At 40.1% G+C, this 27,614-nt stretch overlaps 2 protein-coding genes across 3 annotated transcripts in view; one reads left to right on the forward strand and one right to left on the reverse strand.

Annotated features, from left to right (window-relative positions):
* The window catches only part of kcng2 (potassium voltage-gated channel, subfamily G, member 2), a 35,387-nt gene extending 24,723 nt beyond the window's left edge, over positions 1–10,664 (forward strand). Inside the window, exon 3 of the mRNA XM_020644102.3 lies at positions 7,278–10,664. Within this exon, the coding sequence (XP_020499758.1) occupies positions 7,278–8,105 (828 nt within the window). The 3' untranslated portion in view covers positions 8,106–10,664. The remainder of the gene's footprint in view (positions 1–7,277) is intronic.
* Positions 10,665–15,409: 4,745 nt separating this feature from the next.
* slc66a2 (solute carrier family 66 member 2) overlaps positions 15,410–27,614 on the reverse strand; it is a 37,650-nt gene continuing 25,445 nt past the window's right edge. For both annotated transcript variants that reach the window (XM_020644119.3, XM_020644118.3), the window contains one exon: positions 15,410–19,483. In XM_020644119.3, coding sequence (XP_020499775.1) covers positions 19,273–19,483 — 211 coding nt within the window. In that variant the 3' untranslated portion in view covers positions 15,410–19,272. The remainder of the gene's footprint in view (positions 19,484–27,614) is intronic.

Raw genomic sequence — 27,614 nt, forward strand, 5'->3', positions numbered from 1 at the left:
CTACGTCAGCCTAGATATACCTGTTATTGTTTACTTGCTTTACCTGTGCAGCAGTTAACCTATCAATCTGCAGTTGTTGCAGTCAGACTTTCTCTCCACATAGGGAACACCCCAGTCCCGACCATTACACTAGCTTCCTTGTTGTTTTAGAGGTAAATTTAAGATTCCATTGATTACTTTTAAATCTCTTCATTATCTGGCTTTGGCTCAAATGTCAAAAATGTCAAGACTTTTTATGTTTCTCTGAGGCCCCTCAGATCAGAGGATCAGATGCTGTGCAGAGTTCCAAGATCCAGGCGTTAAACAAAGGGGGAGGGGATCTTACTTTTACTGTTTTAGCTCCAACGCTGTGGATCAAACTCCCACTCAATATCAGATCAGCTGAGTCAGTGCCCCAGTTTAGAGAGCCTTTAAAAACTCAGCTGCACCGGCAGGGTTTTCTATAACATTTTTTATTGTCCTTTTTTTTTTTTGCCCTTTCTTCTGTTAATTGTCATACTGCGGGCACATATTTTTATTTAACTTCTTTCTCTTCACTATCTTTTGCACCTTTTTTGTAGTATTATAGTGAATACCTTGTAACTCTGGTTAATAAGTTTTATTTTAGAAGTAGTTTATTTACATTAAACCTAGGGGTAGCTAGATGGGAAAGTAAGCTGGGAAAATGTTTCCCCATATTGATCGCTCTAAAATCAAAGCGTACTGTCTGAAACGTTGAAAGCCATGTTTTCAAGACATATTTTCTGCTGCATAACTGAGAAAGCTTCGCTCATATTACCAACCAGTTGGTTTGGCATATGCACATCTAGATGAAGGGACTGCTCTGCTGTGTTTCAACCTAATCTCCGTCTATCTCAGTTATGGATACAATATACTGTGTAGAGATGCCTGCAGTTGTTGCCAATGTTGTCTGTGTCTCTGGGGCCTCGCTGCAAAATCTGTTTATCTTCTGGCACTAGCGCTGTCATTTGACATGTACAGTACAAACGTTTGTGGCAAGAAAAAGAATCCCAAACTCGATTTAAATTCTCAGGCTTTAATCGAGTTGCAAATGAGCTGAAAAGAAGAAGAAGAAAAAACACAGACTACAAACAGCTAATACGGCATCTCGTAATATGAGTGACGTCACGGATGAAAACGCATGTTAAATGTTTTCCTGAATTTAAATCAAGCAAGAGAAAACGGTGGAAGAAGCAGAAGATGAAGAAGAAGACAAAGATTTATCTGGGCAGGAAAAAGGCTTGGGCTACTCATGCAATGCATCGTGATACATCACGGCAAAGCTGGTGTTGCTCAACACCATGCACAGTAAATATTATATATGGATGAAGCCTGAGTGACATCACCCATCTGTTCCTGCAGGGGGCTTTGGAGTCCCATAGATGGCGGTCTCCATGCTGGAAATCCTGTCTCAGCCTAGCTTTCAGTCAACCTAACGACAGGTTGAGAGCTGGAGCTGAGGCGGGTTTTAAGGCTCTTGACAAACCGTTACACCGCGCCCGCCTGTCAATCAGGCCAGCTACACGCCTTATTGTGAATAATGCTTATCCTTCAAATCAAAGTTGACGAGTTCTCAAAAACTTCACCCCCCTCCCACCCCCCTGTATCGTGTGAGGCAATCCACTCATGAGCTAATTAGACCAATTTCATTTATTGAACCAATAAATGTAAACATGTTCATTTCTGCTGTAAAAACTGGCTTTTTGAATGGGTGTGTATGTGACTACCAGTGCTTCTGCAGCCGGCCTCTAGTGGACACTCGACACTGCAGAATTTTGCACTCCCGGAGGTTGCTGCTGGTTTCACACTTAGTATATATCGCTGTAATTGCTTCGCCTCTATTTAAGCCCCTCCAAGCTTTCTTGCAAGAAGCACTAGGACGTCACATCACTAGCCTCAAAGAATGTGTAGAATTTCAGTCTATAGTAAGTTACAGTTTATCGGTTTTTAATTGGCAAACATCTAAGTCTTTTAGTGCATACCCCAAATAAGTGTTTACTTTGTGTAAATCATGTAATTAAGCTATATAAGCGAAGGAAAAAATAAACATATTCAGCACCAACTGTTAGTAATACAGCTCCTTTCATCCTATTTGTTAGTAATAGGTCTCAATCTATTTAAATATTGATGAAAACACTTCTATGACAGCTGATTGTTTTATGAATATCAAATTACGTCAACAGGAGAAAAACACATTTTTCATAGAGAAATGCATCTTTTTTTATCTGCTTTTACATCAGTGTTGCATCTAAACATTACAAACACTGGCTGTACAATCCTGATTTGGGGTATATTACCATAAGTCTCCCATCTGGTCTTGTGGATAGAAAAGCACTCGGTCGACCATAAAATCGAGAGGATTCACACACAATCAAGTTATTGTTTTATAATGGGATTCATGCTTTTGTAGAAGCATATTAAGATGGTGTCTGGAAGAAAGGGAAAAGTGTGGAAACTCAATCTGGCTGGCAGAACAAACACTCACGGAGTACACACAGCAGAGGCCAGCGGAGGCCAGTGGGGTGGATAAATGAGAGTGGTAAATAAATCCATTAAAAGCATGGGTGTGCCAAAGACACAACCAGCCCAGTACTTGATGTCTGCCTGTTTGTGACTCACACCAGCTCCAACTTCTCTGTGGGATCGGCGGCGAGATGTCGCTTCCTGCATTGTGACAGGGTCAAAGTCCTATGATCGCTCAGACGGATAATCGTGTTCTTTTAATTTGATCTTCTGTGCGCACATCAGACGCTTCTCAGTGTAGAAAACAGAGGTTAGGAAGTGGAAAATGCACTCAGCCAGAAACTATGCAAATAAGCTGCCCAATTTACAAGAGAGGGACTGTATCAGTTGCAGTGTGTCACAAGCAAAACAGACTCCCTTGTGGACGCAGAGGAGCAGATGACAGAGGAAGTGTGGAAAATACTTGTAAACATGTGTAATTGAGTGAGCTCCCCAAGGAATTGGACAGAAGCGTGTTTCGTTTTGGCTTAGGAGTCATAATACTTTGGATAGAAAATTATAGCATGTGGCTGGAGGTAGGATCTCAGTGCTAATTTGAATTTCTGCTGCAGTGGCATAGCTTCAAGAGTGCTGTGTCATTCTGTATTCCATTACAGTAAAGTTGGTAAAAAGGGAAGAAACGCTATATTTATACTTGCAGACAGACATGCAGACAGCCTGCCCCTGAAATTCTACAGAGTTGCTAGTCACACTCGTATAGGGATTGGGGGTGAAGTCTCAGGAGTGCAGGACATGATGTAAGAATGAGAAGAAGAATTTGTAATGTTTACACAATATCCAAGCAGCAAGGGAAGCAAAGTCAGGCGCTGGTGTTATTGGATGCAGCCATAGTGTAAAAACGGAAGAGAACATGCAGGCGAGCAGAAAAGAGTATGAACCTACTTCATTGTGTGCACGACAATCACACCGGTGAATCACTTGTTTTACCATTTAATCATGACCCCTCCCTCAGCTTCTCACTGGTGGGGATCGTTCTTGACTTTTGCCTGATGCTTTCTTGTCTCACTGCGACTTGTGTCCCTTTGTGATTGCTGAGAGTTTCATGCCTGGTTGAAAACACTGTGTCATAAGTCATAAGTTGTATAGAGAGAGAAACAGGATATATGAGGAGATATGGTCGACTAACTTAAATCTGAATCTTATTTTTTAACTGATTAAGAGGCAATTTAAGTGAATACAATAATATTCAACCTAACACTGTTGCCTCTATATTCAATCCAAAGGTTTTTGCCATTTGAAATGGGGGAATTCGAACAGAAAGTGTTCTTTATTTAAACATTTCAGGTCCAATTAGACTAAAAATTCCCTAAAACTGAAGTTGACAAATTGTGCACTTAACCCACAGTTATTTTATCATTTCACATTTCAAAACAGAGAATGACGGCTTGTTAGCAGCTGGCCAGGGACTGGGAGCTGTGCTGAGGCAGAGAACAGACTCCCTACTGTTTATTTTCATTTAACTGTGGAACTCATCCAATGAGACTCTCTTATGCTCAATAACAGAACATTGTTTTCCCCATGCTCTGAATTTAATTCTAGGAAAAACTGGTTTCGAGTTACATTTTTATTCCTTCCAAAATACAATCTATTCAGAATGAAGAAATGTTACATTTTGATAGGCAACTGTGTGGAATGTTTTTATAACGAGTGAAATTGATTTAAATAAAGGTTTAAATGTATCCACAGTATAAAGCCATGCAGCTCTTTATAGCTAAATGCTCATATTAAAGGCTGTGTTTTTTTTAAGGTCAGGTTGTATGAGGATAAAGAAAGTGTATTAACCACAGGAGATGCTGGTCATCCTGGCTCCTTTATAGAGTAACTGACCGGAGTGCCGCCATGACAGCTAGGCCATATTTTGCTGTAGACAGGGCAACATAATTCAGCTAATTTTAAGAAAAAAAGACCATTTGGGTAAGTATATGCTCTACAGAGAAAAAATCCTAGCACTTTACCGTCATCAAGCTGCTTTGTTTTTGCACTTATGCAACACATACAGGATGTCCTCCTTGACTTGAAGGGCATTATCAAACTGTTTGTCTGATGAAGGTCTAGCACCGAGACGTGGCCAATAAATGTTTGTCTGCAAGTTAGACAGTGTGTGGGAGTTTACCTGTAAGTTTCTGATGGATACATTGCTTTCCCATGCACCTCTCTTATGAAAAATATGTGCTCGTTTTTGTTTTTCCTTTGGTCGATTTTCCTAAAATTTGTCAAATGTTGTGGTACAAATGACCTCGTCTTTGAGGTGTATAGCCAAGTTTCCATCCAGGCACTCCGGACGGTTTCTCATTGAAAAGGCTGAGCTGACAGATATCTCCTGTTGTCTAAGACATTAACTATACCCCATACAACCCCACCTAAGAAAAACAAAAAACTATCCCTTCAATGCTATCAATCAAGCAGTTAGGACTAAAGCAAGCTGATGTTGACCATACGCTTGAAAACTATTCCTCCGTTTGAGTCAAGGGATCCCAAAAGAGTCATTAGAATGAATAATCTGGGACAATAGAAGTCTGTGAAAAAGCAACAAAGTTGACAAAGCAACATGTGACCATTTTTAATTAACAGAAAGATCAACACTTGAATTAACTAATTATTCAACGTTAAAGGAAGACTTCAAGAGCCCCTGTTCAAAATCAGTGTTATAGGTTTTAATAATTGAATGCATTTATGTGCTAAGTGTAAGTTTCAGGATTTTTAATAGCAAGCTAGAAAGCAGTTCTTGTGAAATTACAGCTTGCATTAGCGTTGCACATTCAGTTCCACACTGTTTCCCCTAAATGTTGTGACCAAATATTTTTTAAATTGATATTTGGAGGAACAACATCTTTGTCTGTCAGAGAAGATTATTTCTGAACATTTCAGTCGATCATAGACGTTGAGTTTTACCCTGCTTTCGCAGTAATGACTTCACTAATTAATGTAATTCTAGAGCGTACATCTGTTTCACTTTTGATCATTATGGTTTAATTAGCTCTATGCTTATGATTTTTGTCTTATTTCATTGTTTTGACTATTTGAGCCAGAACAGCCAGGCTGCATCTTTGGTTGCTGCGCTGCTGTGTGAAAAGCTGCTCCTCCAGCTTTGCAGATAAGTGATACACGGTTCTTTATGGGTTTAGCGGTTTGATGTCTCAAGGGCAAGAAAATGGCAATGTGCAAAAATAAATGTATTCTCTGAAAAATGCATGAGGCTCAATCTGAAAGGACTTTTTACTGCGAAGGGAGTTAATGATGTCTCTATGGAGCAGATCTGTTGAGTAGGCAAATGCTAAAGGGGAGGGTTTGCTTATATATTCATCATTTTGTACATCAACACCTGGAGATAACTCTTCAAACCAAGGAGTATGTATATGTCTCCAAATTGTCATCATATGTTTTTACACAATCTCAAATTTCTGGTCATGAATATCTGAGCCACCAAATATTACAAACGACTTCAGAGAAGTGTGAAACCTTTTAGATCCTTCTTTCACAGTGTTACATGGCTTTCCTGAGAGGAGACACTAAAAAGCTTAAAGCGGTGTGAAGAAAGTTTTCATCATTGCTTGAGCTCTCCATATATCGTCATGCTTTAATCAATCTGCACATAATTAACTGACACCAACAGAGCAAAGATTATGTTTTGTTCATTAATATAACACTTAAAAGTAAATGCAAAAAAAAAATGAGCTCACTTTTCTGTTCCCCCCCCAAGGGTGACTTTGACACAATAACCGTGTAATCTCTTATAATTATATTTTAAAATATTTATGAAGACTATTCTAGCAGTCCTGAGAAAAAATGATTTTCATAAAAGGATAGAACATTTCAGCTGTGGTGACTGTGAAAAATCCACTAATTGAGTTTTTTTTTTTAATTTATTTTTTCTAAATGTGAAACACCAATGTGACAATAGGCAAGGTAAACCCCATTTAAAAGGACATATATAAAGCTGCCTATCCAAACAAAACATGCAAACAAAAAAAAATATCAAGACACCAATCAACATCATCATAGGTATGCCCCTCCTCCAATAAATATTTGAAAAATAATGGTCAATGGACTTGAGCTTGATAGAGCTTTTCTACTCCTCTGTCCAGTCAAAGCACTTTTACAGGTCACACCAACACATTCACACATTCTGTTTGCAGAGGTTGCTCTGTAAAGTGACCATCAGCTCTAACTGATCCCATTCATATGCCACCGAAGAAGCAGCGGGAGCAGCTTGGGGTTAAAAGTCTTGCCCAAGGACACATTGGACATGTGGCTGCAGGAGCATCCCTCATGCCGCAACTGGGACCAAAAGCATGAAACAAGTTCAAGTAGCTACAGTAGATAGCAAGGGGTACAGGTTAGATTAACAGTCAAGTCAAATTTCCTCGATGTAATACATGATTCATTTAAAACATGAATAAAAAGAAGAAATAAACGTATTCAGTCAGTGAAGTTCACTTGCTAAGATAATCAAAGCGTTAGTTTCATGGATCTTTCGGCATCTTCTCTGTGGTGTTTTGTTCTGTGAAATAACACAACAACCTTTTTGTTGTGAGATCAAACATATAAACCTCTCCAATCAATGCCAACCCAACAGCTCAAGCCGCTGACTTTGAAATACATTCTTAATTACTACGTTTCATCCCGCGTTCTTCCTGTCCGCCTTTATCTGGATCAGTGTCAGAGTCCTGCACACTCAGTGTTGTTTAGTACAGGTGTGTATTGTATCTCAACTCTTAATGTCTGTCTTTATGTCCTCTTTCTTTTTCCTGCAGGGTGAGTGCTCCCAGAGGTGCTATAACATCTTTGTGCTGGAGACGGTGTGTGTTGCCTGGTTTTCGCTGGAGTTCATGCTGCGCTTCATTCAGACGCAGAGCAAGTGTATGTTCTTGCGTACGCCTCTAAACGTCATCGACGTGGTGGCCATCCTTCCCTACTACATCACTCTCATCGTGGACTCTATGTCAGTGGGAGGCAAACCAACAGGCTCAGGGAACAACTACCTGGAGAAGGTGGGGTTAGTCCTACGAGTCCTGCGGGCCCTAAGGATCTTTTACGTAATGAGGTTGGCTCGTCATTCTTTAGGCCTGCAGACGCTCGGCTTGACAGTGAGGAGGTGTACGCGCGAGTTTGGCCTGTTGCTGCTGTTCCTTTGTGTGGCCATGGCTCTTTTCTCCCCACTGGTGTTTCTAGCTGAGAGTGAGCTGGGTGCCAAGCAGGAGTTCACAAGTATCCCTGGTAGCTACTGGTGGGCCGTTATCTCCATGACGACAGTGGGATATGGAGATATGGTGCCTAGAAGCATCCCCGGCCAGGTGGTGGCACTCAGCAGCATCCTGAGCGGCATTCTCCTCATGGCCTTCCCCGTCACCTCCATCTTTCACACATTCTCCCGCTCTTATTTGGAGCTGAAGGAGGAACAGAACCGGGCACTGAGGCAGAAGCTGGACTCACAGGACAGCACCAAGTCCCAGAACAGCGAAGACTCTCAGGAGACGGACAGCTACCATGGCATCACGGAGGCCACAGCCTCAAACTTGCAGAGGAGGAAGGCCATGGCAGCGCAGAGGGCTGCTGAAATCAGGGCGTCCACGCGAACATAGCTGATCTGTCTGCCTTCGTCAAGCAACAGCCTGGGAGGCTGTGACACTGAGCGCCAGGACTTCAAAGTTGACAAGCTTCAGGATTGTGAGCAGGGAGGAGATTTTCCTCTCCGGAGCTTGACTCCGCTGCTTTGATCATGTAAAGCGACTGTGCACCAGAGTGTGTCTGAATTTGTTTAGTTTAACAGAGGAGTTGCAGGGGTCTTTTTATTCCTCCACATATTTGACTTGAAAACACAAGTTACTGTAAACTGTTTGTAATTAAACAAATGAGATTGAAAAAGTAATTTATACAGTACTCTCATTGACTGGGGTTCAGAGTTGAGAATGCTTACATGCAAAGTGCGTGCAAAGGATAACTTATACAAACACAGTGTTATTTAGTCCTCAGACTAAATTCATTTTTCCTATGTAGCTACATTTTAGAGGATTGTCTGTTAAGAGCTAAAATGCCAGACATGTATTGTTATTTATCAGATGCAGCATCATCTCCATTTGCTTAAATGTATTTTACCCTAGGATGATCAAGGGAAGATACATTTTTAAAGATTTCGCTATCTGCTAAGAAAAGGCATCTCTTTTGCAGAATTTACTTGTAAAGCTTTTTACTTAACGCTTACACAATGGGTCTTATGCATTAATGTTTTTTTTTTTTTTTTTTTATAGTTTTGTCCTGTTTTGCTCAAAGCAATAAAAATGAAAATCAAATAAAAATAATCTCACAGGGGATTCATGAAACACGAGCTGACAGCCAAGTCTGTTCTTACCAACCATGGTATGTTGACGAATAGGGGTTAACCTTTAATTGGGTGGGGGAAATTTGCATCGTGAAATAATCCCAATAAACCAATTTAAAGGCAACACACTCAATTTCAATGTTCAATCCACAAACCAACGAGTCCCCCCATCAGGCAGTTAATCTTAGACATTGGCCGTAATTATAAAGATATTACACTTCACCACTGAGCAACGGTGGGTTAATTAAAATGTGCAAATGCTGAAAGGTAATTATGCATACTTGTGAAAATGTTTTAATTTTAACACTATGAATAAGCTGCCAACTTCCAGCAGCACCTTAATAAAAATTCAGCGATTTTGTTTATCACATATTATTTGATGTTGATAGAAAGATTTTTTATTCTGTTGGTTAAGGGAGTCACACATTGGGCCTTTTGTTCCAATAACAGTACAATAAATACTGGATTATAATCCTGTCGTAACATTAAATCCCCTTTTTATCTTGGTCTGCTGAGCAGCTGAGGAAATTAAATGTAGTTTAGTGTCAAGTCTCTCTCTGGAAGGTCCAGTGTTGATGTTGATTATTGCCACAAGGGTCTTAAAAGACCAATATGTAAGATATCTACTGAATTAAATCATAAAATTACCATATCATCAGACATTAAGGAAATATGATATGTTGAAGTGCTTGTCCTCCTTCTAAGTTTCAATTCTGGTCTGGAATTGTTTGTTTTTGTTTTGACCAGACGACGTGAATTGGTTCAGACATAACTGATATTTAGCTGACCTAAAAAGCCTCGGCATTATTTAAATAAGCTCCGAGACCAAATATGTTGCAAAACTAGGATAAATATTGGAGATGCTTTTGAAAAATTGAGAGCGGTTAGAACGCAGAAACACTGACGCTTCCCTGTCTGCGACCTGGCAACCTTTGTGCACCTGAGCTCTAGGGAGGAGGGAGCGGGGGGGAGACAGCTCTCTCCAATGTTTTGAATTTGGACTGCAGTACCACATGTCAGAGTATCTCCTTTCAATCTTTTGCAAACTCAATTAGCGTTCAAATCAGTGTGCAGGATTCATGAATGAGGCTCAATGTGTTCTTATATTAGATAACCCCCTAATGGCTCACTTAAAGATACAAAGATTTAGGGTGAAAATTAAGAGTATACCCACTTCTTAAAGCACCACCGCATAGCGTCCCTGATACTTAAAGTTAAATTTCCACAGATAAGTTCAACTTTCTGTGGTGGAGAGATGGAGTTGCTATTTGTGTACATTCTTGTGTCACATATTTTACCAGTCAGAGAAGCAAACACCCTTTGATTCTCCTGGAAGAGAAAATGTACGGCATATATTTCAAATCCACATCCAGGTAATGAAAAACACCAACCTCAATTTCAACAGCCTTAAACCATTTCGGATACAGCAAATATGTTTCAGTCTTACAGTGTTTCCTCATATTATTGCAAATACAGCACCTTTTTTCATTTGACTTGAGTGCCTTGTGCTTTGAAGTAACACATTAAAAAAACCATTTCCTCAAATTGTTGTCAAGTCAGATCCCATCAAAGCAGTGCTTTAGAGTGCAAATTTCATGTTAAGCCTACCAACTCTGAATCGCAGTCACTGGATTAACTGAATCATTAAGCATGAAAACATAACACAGACACTATTATATCCACAATGATGTGTTTTAAATAGAAAACTGTTGTTTTGATGAGGAGGGAATGAGATCATTAGACATCACAGAATACAAACCCTGCTTTAATAGATCTGTGCTCTGCGTCATGAATCCATGAAATAAAGATGATAATGAACACAGTCCCATGTGAGAAGGCTTTGATTTAACAACTTACAGGGACGCTCTCAAGTTTGAGGACACTGTGTGCTGCACTTAGGACGTCCTAAATTGGTTTGTCTGCGGCTCGGTTCGTGTTTTCTCCACACCCTGTATCAATAATAAATGAATTCTGTTTCCAGGAGTGAAGTTGGCTCTATACACTACGGATTTCATAGATGGTGACAGTGCTTCTGTGAAGTGTAAAGAGAGCTTTGATGAACTTTCATGCTCACACAGTTGGTACCGCAAGGTCAAGCTAAGGGGAAAAATAGACCATGGACGTTCGTCTTATGGCCATGAGCTCAAGCAGTTGGTTATCGACGACATCGCTTCAGAGTATATTATAAAATCTTTGTGTGAAAACAAAGTCAATGTGGTGATATTTTAAAGGATAAGTAACAGGAGACCTCAGAATCGGATTTCAAACATATTGGTGTAAGCATTGAAGTATTAACCAACTGTTGAATACATACATAACCAGCAGTAATTCAGTTTTCTTACGGACAAATTATAAACAAGGTGTCCTCTCTGAAATAATAGACCGGGTTATTTGAACCAGCAAATTCTCTTAATAAAGCAATTTGTATTTAAAGAGTGTCTCTCCAATACTCTCTCCTGGGGCTTTAGAGACAGCCAGCTGAGCTGCCACTAACTTTAGCCTGTATCTGACTTAAATCTGGCTGAAAGTGACATTATATGAAATACTAAAAAGGTTTCCAATTGTAACTGTTACAGTTTTCCAGTCGACCAACAGTCAGTACGAACAGTTAAATGTAAAACTCTTTTAGGCTGATAAGTATGGCGGCTGGGAAGTGCAAAACAAAATGACAAAGTGTGAGACACTTTTACAAAGCTTGAGACAAACTTATATTTTGGAAATCATTTTTACATTTTAAGGAACGATAAAGCTCTCGATTTACCGGTTGATCTTGGTGACAACCCTCACCTATGGTCATGAGCTGTGGGTAGGGACCGAAAGAATAAGATTTGAGGATACAAGTAGACAAAACGAGTTTCCTCCGTCTGGCATGGGAACACCCCAGAATGCTCAAGGAGGAGCTGCAAAACGTTGCTGGGGTGAGGGAAGTATGGGTTGGCTTACTGCGCTTGTTGCCATAGTGACCCGACTTTGGATAAGCAGAAGAAAATGGATGGATGGATGGATAGATTTTACATCATATAAAACAAAATAACAAAACACTTTTACAAAGGAAAAACAAATTATTATTTTAGAAACAAATGTAAAAGATGTGAAACACACGAGTGCTGAGACAAACTTACGAGTGTCAGAACACTTTTACCAGTCCCGAAAAAAATGCTTGAAGTGACCGGGAAATGATTGAGTGAGCGGTCAATTAGTTTGTTTTGGGGGAAGAATGAGTGAAAAGTGTTCTACTGAGTTTTTGGTGACTGAATGACGTTTTGTCCGTTTTGTGGAACCCTCCTTAGACAGTTAACGGGACTTTGCTTTTTGTCTGGACGGTCTCTGATATTTTTAAAAGACACAGACGAGATGGGAGGACCAGGGACACAATCCAGACCTTCCATCCTGTCCCTGCTCTTGCCAAAAAGATACAACAATTTTATTAAATATAATGTAAATGGACTTAAGCTTATATAGATCTTTTCTAGTCTTCTGACTACTCAAAGCGCTTTTACACCTCATGTCACACCTACTCATTCACACACTGATGGCAGTCACTATGTAGTGAGACCATCAGAAGTAACTAACCCCATTCATACGCCACAGACGAAGCAGCGGGAGCAATTCAGGGTTAAGTGTCTTGCCCAAGGACACATCATACATGTTGCTACAGGAGCTGGGGATCAAACCCAACTCTACCACTGAACCACAGCCACCCAATGTCTCAGGTGGATTCTACAAAACAGACTCAACATTATTTGATGTTCTGCCACTTGTAAATTTGTCTCAGCACTCGAAAAAGTGTTTTACATCTTGTAAAAAAATGTTTTGTCCTTGGCAAAAGTGTTTCTCTTCTGTAAGATGGTTTTCATAAAATCAAAAAATATTTTCCAAAATAAAAATGCTTCACACTTTGTGAACACATTTGGGTTTGCACTACCCTGCCACGAGAGATAAGGGAGTTTGTACCACTGGAAATAAAAGAATCATGGCCAAAGATTTGTATTCAGTAACCAAATTTGATTAGACTGAAAGAATTCTGACTCAGATAAAGCATTCATAAAAAGATGGGAGGGAGGTACATTCTTTTATCCTTTTAAAAAACAAAAAGAGGCAAAAGGAAAATCACAAGGAATAACGCTTACAGTACCATCAACTGTCTTTTTTACTGGATAAAATATACTGAACTGGATATGTTATAAAAGACAACTACATTGTGTATTTCTTCACTGTGTTGTATCTGGTAGTGAATGCTGTTGCAGTCCATCAGAGATAAGGGTGATGTTAAAACCTTCTTCTTCTCTTAAATGCATTTGGAAATGTTTATTTCTCGCAAGCAACCACAGCCAAATTTGTAATCTGATGAAAGCCTTATATTGTTCACACAGAGATAAGTCCTGATCCTTTAAGTAATTTGACACCTTGGGCCAACTGTAGGCGAGTAGTACGGAGATGATGCTGCATCTGACAACATTTACAACACACCAAATGACAAATTAAAGTAGAGGGTTATTTTACTGGGAGAGATGACCAAGAGATGGCAAGCTTGAGTTTTACCTGAATCCTGATGTCTTTCGTTTCCTTTCAGCATGAGGCTGATCTGGTGATGCCAGAAGACGAAGAAAGGCTCACCGCTACAAATTGCACGCCTGCTTCCCCTCATGGTGATGCACGCTATTTAATACATGCAGAAACACACGCAGTAACACATACACTCTCAGTAATTATTCACACAGATACTCCCAATGTCCATTATGCATGCAGTACAGAATAAAGCCAAGGATTCATGCAGAAAAAATAAGTAAATAAATGTTCACTGCCCATCTTTCTGTTAGACATGTTAAGATGTAATAACGTTTGTTATGACAAGATCCTGTGTGTTGTTGTCTGGATGTTGTATGTTGTTGTCTGGATGTTGTGTGTCGATGTCTGGATGTTGTGTGTCGGTGTCTGGATGTTGTGTGTCGGTGTCTGGATGTTGTGTGTCGGTGTCTGGATGTTGTGTGTCGGTGTCTGGATGTTGTGTGTCGATGTCTGGATGTTGTGTGTCGGTGTCTGGATGTTGTGTGTTGGTGTGTGGATGTTGTGTGTTGATGTCTGGATGTTGTGTGTCGGTGTCTGGATGTTGTGTGTCGGTGTCTGGATGTTGTGTGTCGGTGTCTGGATGTTGCATGTTGGTGTCTGGATGTTGCATGTTGGTGTCTGGATGTTGTGTATTGATGTCTGGATGTTGTGTGTTGGTGTCTGGATGTTGTGTGTTAGTGTCTGGATGTTGTGTGTTGATGTCTGGATGTTGCATGTTGGTGTCTGGATGTTGCATGTTGGTGTCTGGATGTTGTGTATTGATGTCTGGATGTTGTGTGTTGGTGTCTGGATGTTGTGTGTTAGTGTCTGGATGTTGTGTGTTGATGTCTGGAGATGTCTGTATATCAAAATAACATGTCATGCATGTGTATGTTCTGTGTTTGGGGGCAAACTAAAGGAGAGAAGCTACTTGAGCTGACTGGAAGCCATTTCATCTTGGAATAAAGAATGATGTTAGTTTTCACAGGCACACCTGGCTTTTGAAAGGAGTGATAGCTGCTGTCACTTTAAATGGTCTGATTCATGTTACGCCTGAAATACACACCAGTGTAAACAGTATGATCAAACCACCTATTGCAACTTCTTTGAGCCCTCCAAAATTACCAACCAACCAACCAACCAACCAACCAACCAATCCAATCATTATTTGTAAGGAGCCAATTCCAATGGCCAATACCTTATTTTGAGTACAGCTAAATTGTAGATATGTGACAATACTTCAATTATGCGTTGCTTAGCTCACAAGGAATAGCGCCATGCACCACACTGTTAAACTAGGGCCCATACAGTTAAAATTCACCAACTGGAATTTGTTTTACTTTTTAATTTGAAATTTTAATTCAATCCATTAACACAGAACAATCACTGGTGTTGCAGCGATGCCCACGTATAAAGGTTTAGAACTGACTGATACCTTCACAGTACAACAAACTGAGAGACCTGTATAAGTCTGTACCCATAATTAGACTGTACTTATCACACTAGGAAGCTCCCTCACACTCACTTATGTTGCTAAGGCACTGAGCAGGGAGCAGACTTTATTCCAAAGGTCGAGATAAAATGCCTCTGTGATAACTGTTCGGCTATGGTTGTTTTCTATTCTGTATTTCTTGTGATGTTTAATTGGTATTCATACACATACCTACACTTCGATCAACACAATTAAAAAACTAATCACAAAGTCAAAAACCTGACCTACAGAAGTCATACATGCCCCTTAAAAGGTTAAAACAGTATTTTTTTTTCACCTCTTCATCTCGAACATTTATTTTTTTTATCTGTGTGCTGCCTCCTCTCTGTACCTGTGGAGAGCTTGATTGGAAAGCCCAGCACATAACAATCCATGTGCTTCTTATTTACAATATACTTAAAGCACCAAAGGAGGACCAGCCTATTATTCCTTTGACAATGGATGTCTGCAAGAGATGAACTACTTTGGTTCAACATTCAACGTCTAAAAAAAACCCCATCTCCATCAACCAAAACATGACGCATGAGTTTCTCCATGTACTCTTTATTGGGAGATGATTCCACGTCATACTCTCAACTAAACTTTGAGTCAAAACAGCTTCGAGTGGAAATGAATGTCATTAGCTGTTGAGGTGGATGATTGGCAGTTTAATAGAAAAATGACATGCAAGCTAACCGATGGTGACATAAAATAAAAACTGAATAAAAATACAGAGAAAAATGTTTTTGGTAGATTAACAAACAAGGAGTGGGTTTCATAGATACGAAATGCAAAACCTGGCAGTTTCTATGGAAAAATACATTGACATGATAAAATGAATAAAACAAAAGGATACAAAATACAAAGTCAAACAAAAAAACAGTACCGTGGAATGAAACAGTAAATAAAGTGTAACTCTGAGGTCATTCTGATCCAGTTGAGCAAAACATGATCCTGTCAGTTCTCACACATTGTCCATATACGTATAACACAGTCACCCTCACCTTTTGTCTCACTTTATAACAGACAAATACTTTCTTATGCTGGCATTATAAAAAAAAATGAGGTGACTAAGCAGGTGTAAACACATAACATATATATCCTGTTATGAAACCAAGAGCCAGTCCTTCATATCCTTTTTTTTTTGTATATTTAAGAGCAAGTAAAGAAAAAAATAAATCATGACAACCCCTGCCATGTCCCACAGGGAAAAAATTGCTAAAAAAGAGGAGGACAGAATCAGGTCTGCTCTGGTACACAGTTCAGTGAAGGGATGACAGTTGTGCACCTCCTGGTTTGGCATTTCTCCTCTCCCCAAAGAAAACATTACAAAAACAACAATAAAAAAAAATATCTTCACTGTGCCACTTGGCTGCTTCTGCTCTCTGCACAGGAAATTAATTTCCTTATGACATTATGGTAATGAGTCTAACCTGCAGAAAGCAGCAGCGCGACATGATGACGTGGACTCGAGTAGATATCACTGGATGTTATTGGATTTTCCATATAAATAATAAACTGGCAAGTCAGTAGCAAAGTCAGTACGATGGGAAGTGAAGCTGAGATTTTGTTGAGCATGCTCAGATGTATCAGTGAGGAAAACAGAAAGTTGAGAATAATCCTGGTTCATTATAACTGTAATTTCAATACTACAATATCTCAGACGGTCATGTCTAAGATAGTCTGACCTTTCCCTTCTAGCTGCCTTGGTTGATCTCAGCTTTCACCTTGATGCATAGTATTGATGTTGCCTTTAGGAAATAATTTGAAATAAATGCGGCGTCAATCTCACATTTTCAAAGGGCAAATTCAGAGCTGCCATGCAGGAAAAACAATGTACCCAGCATGAGATAATTGGTCATAATTCTGAGTCCTTCATTTATGACATGACGCCCTGACTCGGGATGTTAGGATTCCAGTGTTAGGATTTTAATCAACCAGACCCATTAATTAAACAATCATAAAAAGAAAAAAGAATACACACTGGGGCTGCAAGCTGCACTGAAAAGGCCCTCACACCTCTGCACACATCAGGTTGTGTTGCTTCTCTGAGTGTCGTTTTCAGACACAGAACAGTCAAATTGAATTGTCATTGTTTTCTACACAACATGAACCAACTGAGGCAAGTCTCACAAGATTTCATTTGTCCTACCAGTAGGTGGCATTATGAAACAGTTTGATGGCGAGACATCAACATAAAGAGAGCTGCCATGGCCACGCCCTTTTGAGTATTGTACATGACACACTACTGGGAATACAATTTGGGTCCATGAGGCTTTTTTTTTGTAGGAATAAGTATGTTACATATGCCTAACAGGATTATCGTGCTGCCGGGGCTGAATTTTTATTTTTTATTTTTATTTTTTTTTAGGGGGCACCACTGAGCCATATTGCCACAGTAACTCACAAAACCCATATCAAACATCTAATTTCCTCCCTGGGCTCATTTCTACCAGGCTTCATGGCACACGTTCGGTGCTATAGGGCCCTAATGATTGAGCTCCTGTTCAGCTCAGTCAGCCAAGCTTATGCTGACTCAAGCACATATTCGTTTTCTGTAAATTAAAGTTTCAGATTTAGATTTTCAGTAAAATGAAATCATAAAAAAGGATGGCCACGTGAAATACTTTTAGTCTGACTAGTTCACTAGTGCTGACACAAGTCTGGCAATGATGTCATCTTAAAATGCTCCAAAACCAAATCAAAAAATGGTTGGTTGAATGCAACATAAAATTGTAATAAAGCAAAAAGAAGGAGCTTTTGCACCATAAAGTTGAGTTCAAACTGAATTTGAAGATAAATTTTGTAGCTGGAACTTACTAGCAACGTATAAACCTAAAGACTCTATGCAGAGTGTCACAACTGTGACCATCCTCAGAAAGAAAGAAGGGACTGAGTAACTCAAGTCTCTCTCGTTGGCCCTATTCAGACAGCGATGTTTACGGCCCTGTGACGTTTCGCCTTCAATCTGAATGTTGGGAGGCGTAATAGGAGGACGAAGTGGTGATCCACCCCCTGCACCGTCTTCGGAGGTAGTAACAGAGGCATTACAGGAGTGAGAAGGGATCAACTGAGCCAGTGCAGCGCTGTGTGTGAGTGCATGTCTGACTGTCCATGTGGAGGTCCAGTTGTAGCCGTGCTTTCGCAACGATAATATGCAATGTGAATTCACAGATTGGGACAACAATATTACGCTGTAGCAGAATCAGTGTGAATGTTCAAAGACGTGAGTACAGCTTTGCCCACTCTGAAAAGGGCCATTATTACTCCTGTCCCTGTAACTTTCTGTGATGAAATTTGCTAGTCAACAAAAAGATTAAGTCAGATTTTGATTTTCACTCTTTTTGCTTGACTGTCTTTTGCCCACTTGATGTGTTAATGAGTTTTTAATGCCGTTGTGCATTGTCTAAAAATAATTATATTTGTTCAGTCTGAATGAACTTTACAGCATTACTGACTATAAAGTGGTCAAACTGAAATACAAAATATCATAAACAACTTCAGTACAAAAAAAGTCTTGGCATTGGCGTTTCAACAAACCCTACATCCTCAACATCACCAATTCTGTTTATGACCATTGTTTTTCTAGAGCCAATGAACTGCGTCTCAAAGCCTTTGGGACTTCTCTTCTTGTTTTGGTAAAGTCTGATTGCCTCTAGTTTCCTCCAGCTCCATTCCTCGATAATCCCAAAAGACGGAGCCTGTGTGTCACAGCACAGAGCAAGCATCTGTCAAAACAAGTGGTAGACTGACCGGCATCTTTCCACTGTGCCAGAAAAGACATCAAATTAACAAACAAAAAAAACATGTTGTACATTCAGTAAAGTTGTATAATAAGATTTGTTGATTGAATCATAAATGTACAGTAAATTGCTGATAATGCAGCAAGCTATGTTTGAATGTATGTGTGTTTTAAGGCAGAGGGTCCATGCTACAATCATCAGTTAAAGTGGACTACCAAAGCTAATCCACGTTTCCTTGAGTGCAGATTTCAGTGCATATATCTGCAGTTTACATACTGTATGTATCATGTATGTGCATATTACTCTCCACATGCACAGGGTGATTGACAGAGAGATTCTTCGGGAAGTCTGCGTTGCGAGTCACAAGCTTACTGTTGCGTTGAGGAGAAATCAGTAGGATAAATAAAACGCAAAAGTTTGTTTGTAACAAATGTTCTCCTTGTATCGCTGCAGACACCAACACCACAAAGTGTCTGTGTACGTTCATGCCTTATTTATGGGTGTGCGTGTGTCTTTATGTATACTTGGAGGAGTGGGTGAGCAGCCTGCATCATATCAAGGTGCTTTGGTACTCATGCATGTTTACACATGTCCGCAGCGCCTCTGAAAGTGCTTCCTCACTGCTGTGTGTGGGTGTTGACAGGTCCTCTGGGAGCTGGCAGAGGCCTTCACAGGGCTTTGGCACTGGTGGTGTGGGAGACAGTGTGGGACACTGGCTTCTGTGGGTAGCGACTGTAGTAGTACACCTGGAACAGGATGGCGAAGTCTACGCCGACCTGGAGCAGACCACATGTCCAGAACTGCACAGGAGCCTGGGTGAGCAGGAAGTAGCCGGTTTTAAAGGTGTCCCCACTGGTCCACATCAGCACCATCTTGATACTGGGAGGGGAAAAAAAGAGGAGAAATGATGAATTGACAAATGCATTTATACTAGAACTCATCATAAAGAGTTTTTTTTAAATAACAACTAATAAAACCAATTAAGATGAGACAACAGTTTGACAGTCTTCATTTTTTTAAATAAATGTTTTACATATTTTAATAAACCCGAGGGGGAGTTCTGGTTTTACACACAGTGATTGAGATAAATGCTTCTCACACACATACAGTAGGGCCGAAATTACACATATGCACAAACGGGACCTGTACACATGCAGTAATGGAGAGATGTCAGAGTGGGACTGTTTTTGCAGACATCGGCCAGAGCTGCATTCGGTGCCTTGCTCAAGAGCACATCGGCACTGTTCAGGATGTGACCTGTGCGCCTCACAGCAACCGGACCAACTTCCATGCTTTGGTCCACACGGGGGGAACCGGAACCAGCAACACTCCTGCTCCCAGCCAAACACTACAGCTACTGCCGCCCCATTATTTCATCTTCAGCACTGACACTTTGAATCCATTTCATCACTTTTTACGAGAGGTGAGTTCTCAGCAGTCAGGACTGAAGCATCACCCAATGTGTTGATTGGTTATGCAGCATTTTCCTGTTGTGCATGTTGTGCCTGTTAATTTGTATTTCGTGACTATTTAATCTTTTGGCCTGTTTCTGTGTGTTCCCTCTGTTTTAGGCACATTCATTTTCTTTTAGAAAAGGAAAAGTGGAAGATGATAAAACTCCATTCATGGAAGAAAAAAAAAAACATTCAAAAATTCAAGGTCATCTGGCCTTGACCATCATACTTCAATGCAAATGAATAATTCATTCATTCCCCTCTGGAGACAAATCTTAGTACGCATGACATTAATTAATGAAAACCTACAGTATGTATTCCCTTCATAAAGTGAATAATGAATCACCTCAACATTTGTGAGTATAAGCGTCTTTAATAAAAAAAGAAGCTGTTTAAATATAAACTCAATAAGTCAATAAGGGATGAAAACATTTGATTTAATAATATGCAAAATTATGATCATATTTTTCAGGTTGCAGGTTTCTCAACAAATCCTCCTCCTGTGATAACCTCAGAAGAAAGCTCTCTGTACACACTGAGCTGGCTGTTTATGGGACGCTCATGAGGCGATCCAGGGGATTTATTATAATAGAATATCAGTGTTGGTAATGAAAAGGGCCTTTGTGATTTGATAAGTCAGAGGTCTTTTAAGAATAAGCTTTGCCTCTAAGTGGCAGTGGGAGCACTGTGAACTACTCTACTAATGATGTGGAAAAAAGACTTCTAATAAAGCCCCTGGATCAAAACACAACTTTATTTACAAGTCGTGTTCTTCAAAAAAAAAAAAGACAAAGAAACGCTGCAAAAAAAATAAATAATCAGGGACATCCCCCCTTAGGTTCCATTTAAAATGCTACGGATTATTTTTGTTTTCCATAACGCTTTATGACAACATCAAGACACCTATCAACTTCTGCAGAACTCACTTGCACTTTACTTTTTCAGACTTTTTTTTTTCTTTGAGGAAGGGATATGTGTAGGCAATGCTGGCAAAGAAAGGACTGAGCCAGCACTGTGTCTACAATGCACCGTGTTCACATACTCACACAGCACTTTCTAGATGTGCCTCCTAAAGCAACCTGCCTACAACAATACAAACACACAGCGAGACCTCTGAAATCCTTTCATTCAAGCGTGTTGTTCGGTTGGTCAGCACTATTTGAATAAACAGCTCAGGATGTATTTTTGTCACCTCCTCAAGTGAAACTGAATTTGAAGGGGTTGTTGGTTAATCTCAGGCCGTATTCAGCCATGTGAGATAGTTTGAGTTTTGTTTGTTTCTGTCGAACATTTTCTTCCTACACCAGAAGCCGGTACATGCTCAGAAGCAGAAATAGAAAGTGTCCTTCACGATTAAACGCCCCTTTTCAACCCCAAAAACGAGGCTCATTTTGAGGAAGTATTTGCATTTCGACAGAAGGAGCCAGGGTCCCTACAGCCCGGTTCAGGTGGAAGTTGTGCTTTACCTTGTGGTGTGGGAGTTTAAACGTTTTGGAAGGGTCCACACAAGCCTCAACTGGGGAGCAAAATTATCCTTTAAAAAAAAAAAAAAAACAGTCTTTCTACCTCACCGGCAATTTCCACATACTTAGTGCACGTCACGTTCCGTCAGCGCCGCGCACTACAGTACCGTTCGCTGCCGCTCTAGTCAACGCTTCTGTTTCCACAGCGAGTGCCACGATCCATCTCCGCAGTGTGCCAGCAGCGCCACTACGCTCTGCTCCATTACAAATTTGTGGAGAGTCTATTCTGTACAGAGCTCTCTGCAAGCATTGGTCGAGCCGGACAGATTAGATTGAGCCGGACAGGAAGTCCGACAAGGACTTGCCGCAATATGCACACAGCATCACAATATGGACTCTCGATCGTATTTCCCTTCACTTTATCAACATAACATTGAAACAGGCACCAAATGAACAATAAAGCAACCTCAGAGAAAGACAAAGCAACATGTTGTTTGCCAGTTTTTCCTCTTTATTCCCGCTTGGCTTCGCGCAACGTCCGACAGAACAAACTGTGGCACAGACGGAACACAGTGAGCTAAGAACTATGTGGAAATCGAGTTCTGTATGAGTTCTCTGATTGGAACCACAAGATAAAATAAACTACCCTCCATGTAGCACCCTGAATGCCACATCCTGAACTCAGCTACATAAATGACACATGGACTTGCCGTACATGATTGTCAATGGAGTTGTTCCACAGTTCTGCCCTTTGAAATTTGAGCGAACTGACCGAGAAAATTAATTTCCAGGATGTACATCTTACTAATCACAAAACCCATCTTGTATGTTTCATGCTTTTCAGGCTGGTGGTCGTAAATTGTACACTCACTGATGTGACAAAGATAAATCACAGCTGTTATCTCACAATAGAGACAGAACTATCAATAAAAAATGTGGGGGGTCAAGTATTGTCTTTTAATTTGTTATTGAATTCTGTCACATGTCCTGAACACGATGGATCGCCTGACGCCTCACAGAACAAAGCTTTGCTTCGTGCGGTATCGAACAGGGCAGTATGACCAAATCCAAAACAGGATGTGTTTTTGTGTTTCAAGATTCTTCTTCTTTTCTGTGAGCCTCTTCACAGACCTAAAGGATGGATGAGAGGTAATCTAGTATCTGCCCCCCCAAGCAGAGCTCAGTTAGTCCGTCCGTCTTTTATTCTTTTAGTTAAAGCTTTGCTGCCAAATCTCCTCCTACATTATTCATGCTTCAAGCCTCACCTTAGCCCTTTTCATTTGTGAGGCCAATTTGTGCAAACCTTGCTATTTTTGACATACTTCCTTTGCTTACGTTCTTGCAGCTTTTTCCCTGCACATCTCAAAATGCCCCTTCCTGTGTCTACTCTCACATTCATTTTCTTTTTTTTTTTTTCATAAGCCCACTCTCGACAGCACTTCTATCTTTCTCCTTGTCCATTTATCTTCCCACCACCTCCTTCCAGTAGCCTTCGCCTTTCTATACCTGTTTGTGAGGAGGGTGGGGGGGGAGGAAAATACACTTTTCTTTCTCAGTAAGAAGCTTGTTAGCTCTGTGAAAAGAGAGCTTGACTGCATACTGCCTTCCTCTTCCTCCCCCCCTGTTCTTCAGCAGCTGCAGTCCACATAGTGACAATGTGTACCTGCAGGTATTAATGAGAGGGGCAGTTTGATCAGTCCCTCCGTTGGTTTCCTAATAAGAGGTAACATGAGGAGGCTTGGCAACAAGATGTGAGCATGTCTGACTATCTATTTGTCAACTTATCCCAGACATAAATAGAGGCAGACATAGAGAAAGCATGCTGAGCTGTGGGCTTTAACAGCACTTAAGTAGACCAGCAGTGGACCAGACTATCTCTAATTAGGGCTGCCTGCACATGTACTGCGTCGCTGAGGTGGCTTTGCATTTTAACTGATTTGAATACAAAAAAGACACATTGAAGGTACAATGGAGATTTATTTTTCTTAGTTTATTAGTAAATCCAAAATGTATGAACTTACAAAGAATGACAGGCTTTTTGGTACCGAGCAGAATTGCAAATAACGAGATGTTGAGTATTAGCTCTATAAAGAATTGTGCTGTATTAATGGGATGGGTTTTTAATTTTTAATTTATTGATGAATTTGTGTATTAACGTGATGGTTTGACACATTGCACTGGTGCAGTTATTTGCAGAGCTGGGGACACATCCAATTAAACTGTAAATGGACTTGAGCTTGTATAACGCTTTTCTAGTCTTCTGACTACTCAAAGCAATTTTACACATCATGTCACACCAACACATTCACACACTGATGGAAGAGGTTTCTATGTAAAGTGACCATCAGAAGTAAATCCCATTCATGGACATTCATACGCCACTGACGAAGCAGCGGGAGCAAATTTGGATTACGTATCTTGCCCAAGGACACGTCACCATGATGCCGCAGGAGGACTTTTAATGTGGATCAAAACCTTTAACTTAAGATACACTTTGTTTCTTTATTTGAATTCACTTTCTCCGACTCAAGACAGCTGACCTTGTTGACTTACTGACTCTGAAAAGAGCCAAGACTCTGTTTCTCCTTTTTTTTTTTTTTTTAACTGACACTTCTGTATCATGGTTAATGCTGGCCGAAGAGGGGAGGGAAATAAAGTCCCTTTTCTACACAGGCTCTCCTTAGCTATAGAAGCCTAGGAGCAGTGAATAAAGGGTCCTAATTGGTCAAATGAGGTGTCAATCGAAAGGTCAGAATACATGAATTGGTACAATATAGTTAAAAAGTGGTTTACAGGGGAGCCATTTCTGAAGCAATCTGTAATGTGTGTAGATTAAACCTTTTAATGGATTTGGATTGGAGGGATCCCTGCTGATCAACAGATTTAGAAAATAGCGGTTAAGGTTAATTTGAACTTCTCTTAAAAACAAATCAAAACAAATACAGACCATTTTGATTGAGTAATGAGGAGAAGATACAGATATCCTGACAGCCTCTAAACTACGAGCTTAAGATGTAAGAAAATTGTGGAGAAAAACAAAAACAAAAAGAGTGTTCAGAACTGAATTATCATGCACCTACCAAAATACTTTAAAAGGGAACTATTATGCTCTTTTCCAGCTTTATATTTATATCCTTGGAGTCTACTAGAGTATCTTTGCATGAGTCACAGCTCAAAGTGAATCCTTAAATATATATATATATATCCTATACAGTCAACACCCGAGTTCAGCTTCTGTCTGAAACAAGTTGTTTTGCTCCTAGCTAAAGACACATTAAATTACATTTTAGTTTAATAACTCATAATATTTATATGTAGCGCTCCAACTACCCTGGACCCTGTCTTTAAGACCGCCCTCCCTGAAACCCAACTTTCTTGAATTGCCAGCTTCATGAAGTCTGCTCCAGACGCACTTTTGAGCACTTGAGGCAATACTCTCAAGTTGGGGAGAAGTCGTGATTAGAGACGTCTGAACACTTTTAGACAGACTGAGCCAGTGAATAAGGTGCGTACCTGTACGTTTTGGCCAGCTCTGCCTGGAACAGATGACTTAAAAAAAAAAAAAAAATCTGCTACGACTCAAGCAAACATCAGCTCGTTAAGAAAGGGAAAGAACGAAAACTTGCATACATACAGGTGTAAGCAAATCCACTTTGTGCCCAGTCACAGTGTGGACAGGAAAATGTTACGAACAATGTGTAAATTGACATTACATTTAAAATGATGTGATCATTCTTTTTAACACTAAGATATTTCCTCGAGAAACTATTTCAGTTAAGTATGTGTTTTTGATACCACATTAAGAAATGTTATTTTGTATGTCTTTATGGTTCTTGCTTGTTATCCTTCATATTATGTATCGCCTCTGCTAAAAGGTTTTTTTCTTTTCTTTTTCTTTGATAGCAAAAAATACAGCGCTAGTCCAAGAAGATCCACTTCAACTGATGAATCTCTACAGGATTTTCACCCTGGAGAACTGAAACAAATCGATTCATTTTCAACTCTGAAAGCCCTCCGAGTGATGAGAGCAGATGGACGGGGAGGGAAGGTTGGACGGATGATCTTAAGGTTCTCCAGCTGTGGTGATCCGCTGCAGGGGGCTGGAGCTGCTCTGTTCTACAGCCGTGCTAAACACCAAAACACTATGCAACCGGCCACAGGGGTGACGGCCCAGTCAATACAGATCCCTGCACGTGGCTCTGTATGTGTGTGTGTGTGTGTGTGTGTGTGTGTGTGTGTGTGTGTGTGTGTGTGTGTGTGTGTGTGTGTGTGTGTGTGTGTGTGTGTGTGTGTGTGTGTGTGTGTGTGTGTGTGTGTGTCTGTACAGCACCCTGCAAGCTAAATATGGCTCTGGCCTTTTTATCTAGCATACTGGGATACAGCTGAAGACCACACTCCTTATAAGGCTGCAATTGGCTGTCTGGATGTCCCTTCCCCATGTTTTGTGTTTGTCTGTCTGTGTTTTATTGTATTTGTTTTATGGCAGGCTGGTCAGTATCAGCATGTTCCTCTGCTGGCTCTCCAGGCTCTGGTCTATCTAATTATAGCAGTAGCCTGAAATCCATTAGCACCAAAACCCTCCCAGCTCATTTTATCAAGCACTCTGACACTTTTCATCTCACATTATGTCCCCAATAAAAACAACTGTCTAAAAGCATTTACAGTATCACTAGCTGAGGTTTTTTTCTTTTCTTTTTTTACTGGGTTCAATTCCAGTTTCAGCTACTTCAAAAGATTTAAGACACAAAACTTTTTTTCTAACTCAATTTTGCATCGAAAAACACTAAATTATCAAAATTAAAAACTGGGGCTTGAGTCGTTTTTTTACTTAATGCTTGGAAATGTATTAAAAGGGTAAAGAAATCATGTGTGAAGCTAATTACTGCAACTGGGAGTTTTAAAAAAAAGCCCATTCCCACAAGCCCATGCAGCCATGCTGAGTCTTTATACTGTGTTTTTTTCATGACAGTGGGATATCTCTATTTCCAGTCTAATGAATCATAACCCTTGTTCTTTTTGAAGTCCCACTGAGTTCTCCTTTAATTTCTCGAGGGTTAGAATGAGCTGTAAAATGAGAGGTTTGACCAGCCAGGCAGTATGTGAGCTGTTTGGTCTTGATACCTGCCTATGAGAGTAGTCTGTTTAAAGGGCAAGGCCCAGTGGGGGCAAACAAAAGAGCAGGATGCTTTACAGTCAAAGAGTAGGAAGAGGCTGTGTTTTTCAATTACATTGCATTCTAGAAAATACTGGTGGAAGAGTAAAAATATTGAAAGAATAAACTTAAACTGAGCCAAAGACACTAGACACAAGCAGGCACTGGGGAATAGGACTTAGGCCTGTGCCCACTAATGGCATTTTTTTTTGGCAGTGCACATTTTCTATTCAAAATCAATGCATTTTCGTTTTTTTTAGCCCTCAGCTTCCTTAGCATAAACGCCCTTGGCATCAACTGTTTTTTCTGCGCTGCTTCCAGTGCTCTCGGTTACTAACAGTTCAACTTTTAGAACACCACTGCGCTCATCGATGTGACTTCTCCCTCACCGACCAATCAAAATCAATCAGGGTAGGGAGGGACCAACTTTGCCAACAACAATAGCAGAGAAGAAACTACTGGTCTTAAGTAGGCTACATTTTCCATATTTAGAGCATGCTTGCTAGACCAGGAAACAAATCCTTTACATTGTTTTTATGTTTTCATGGTGTGGATTTTTTTCTTTAAAAGCAAGTATAAAGCATACTGTAAATCTACTGTACTACTACATAATAATAATACCACTACTACTACTACATACTGTAAAACAGGCAGTGTGGTCAGGGGAAGCGGAAGTGGTTTTGGTCGTAGGATGTAAGTGCTGCCGGTGGTAAATGGTAAATGGACTTAAGCTTATATAGCTTATATAGCTTATATAACCCCCCTAGTATTTGACTCACCAACCGGACTCACAATCTAGTATTAAATACTGTTACTGAAACAAATATAAATCATGCTATTTAATGATGTGTGCTATTATTTGGCACAATATAAATATATTTATTTTTTAAAGCGATCATCTTTGTCCTATTTTTCACCTAATGTTCCCCTCTGACAAAACA

The sequence above is a fragment of the Labrus bergylta genome, chromosome 19, assembly GCF_963930695.1.
Source record: "Labrus bergylta chromosome 19, fLabBer1.1, whole genome shotgun sequence".
NCBI lineage: Eukaryota > Metazoa > Chordata > Actinopteri > Labriformes > Labridae > Labrus > Labrus bergylta.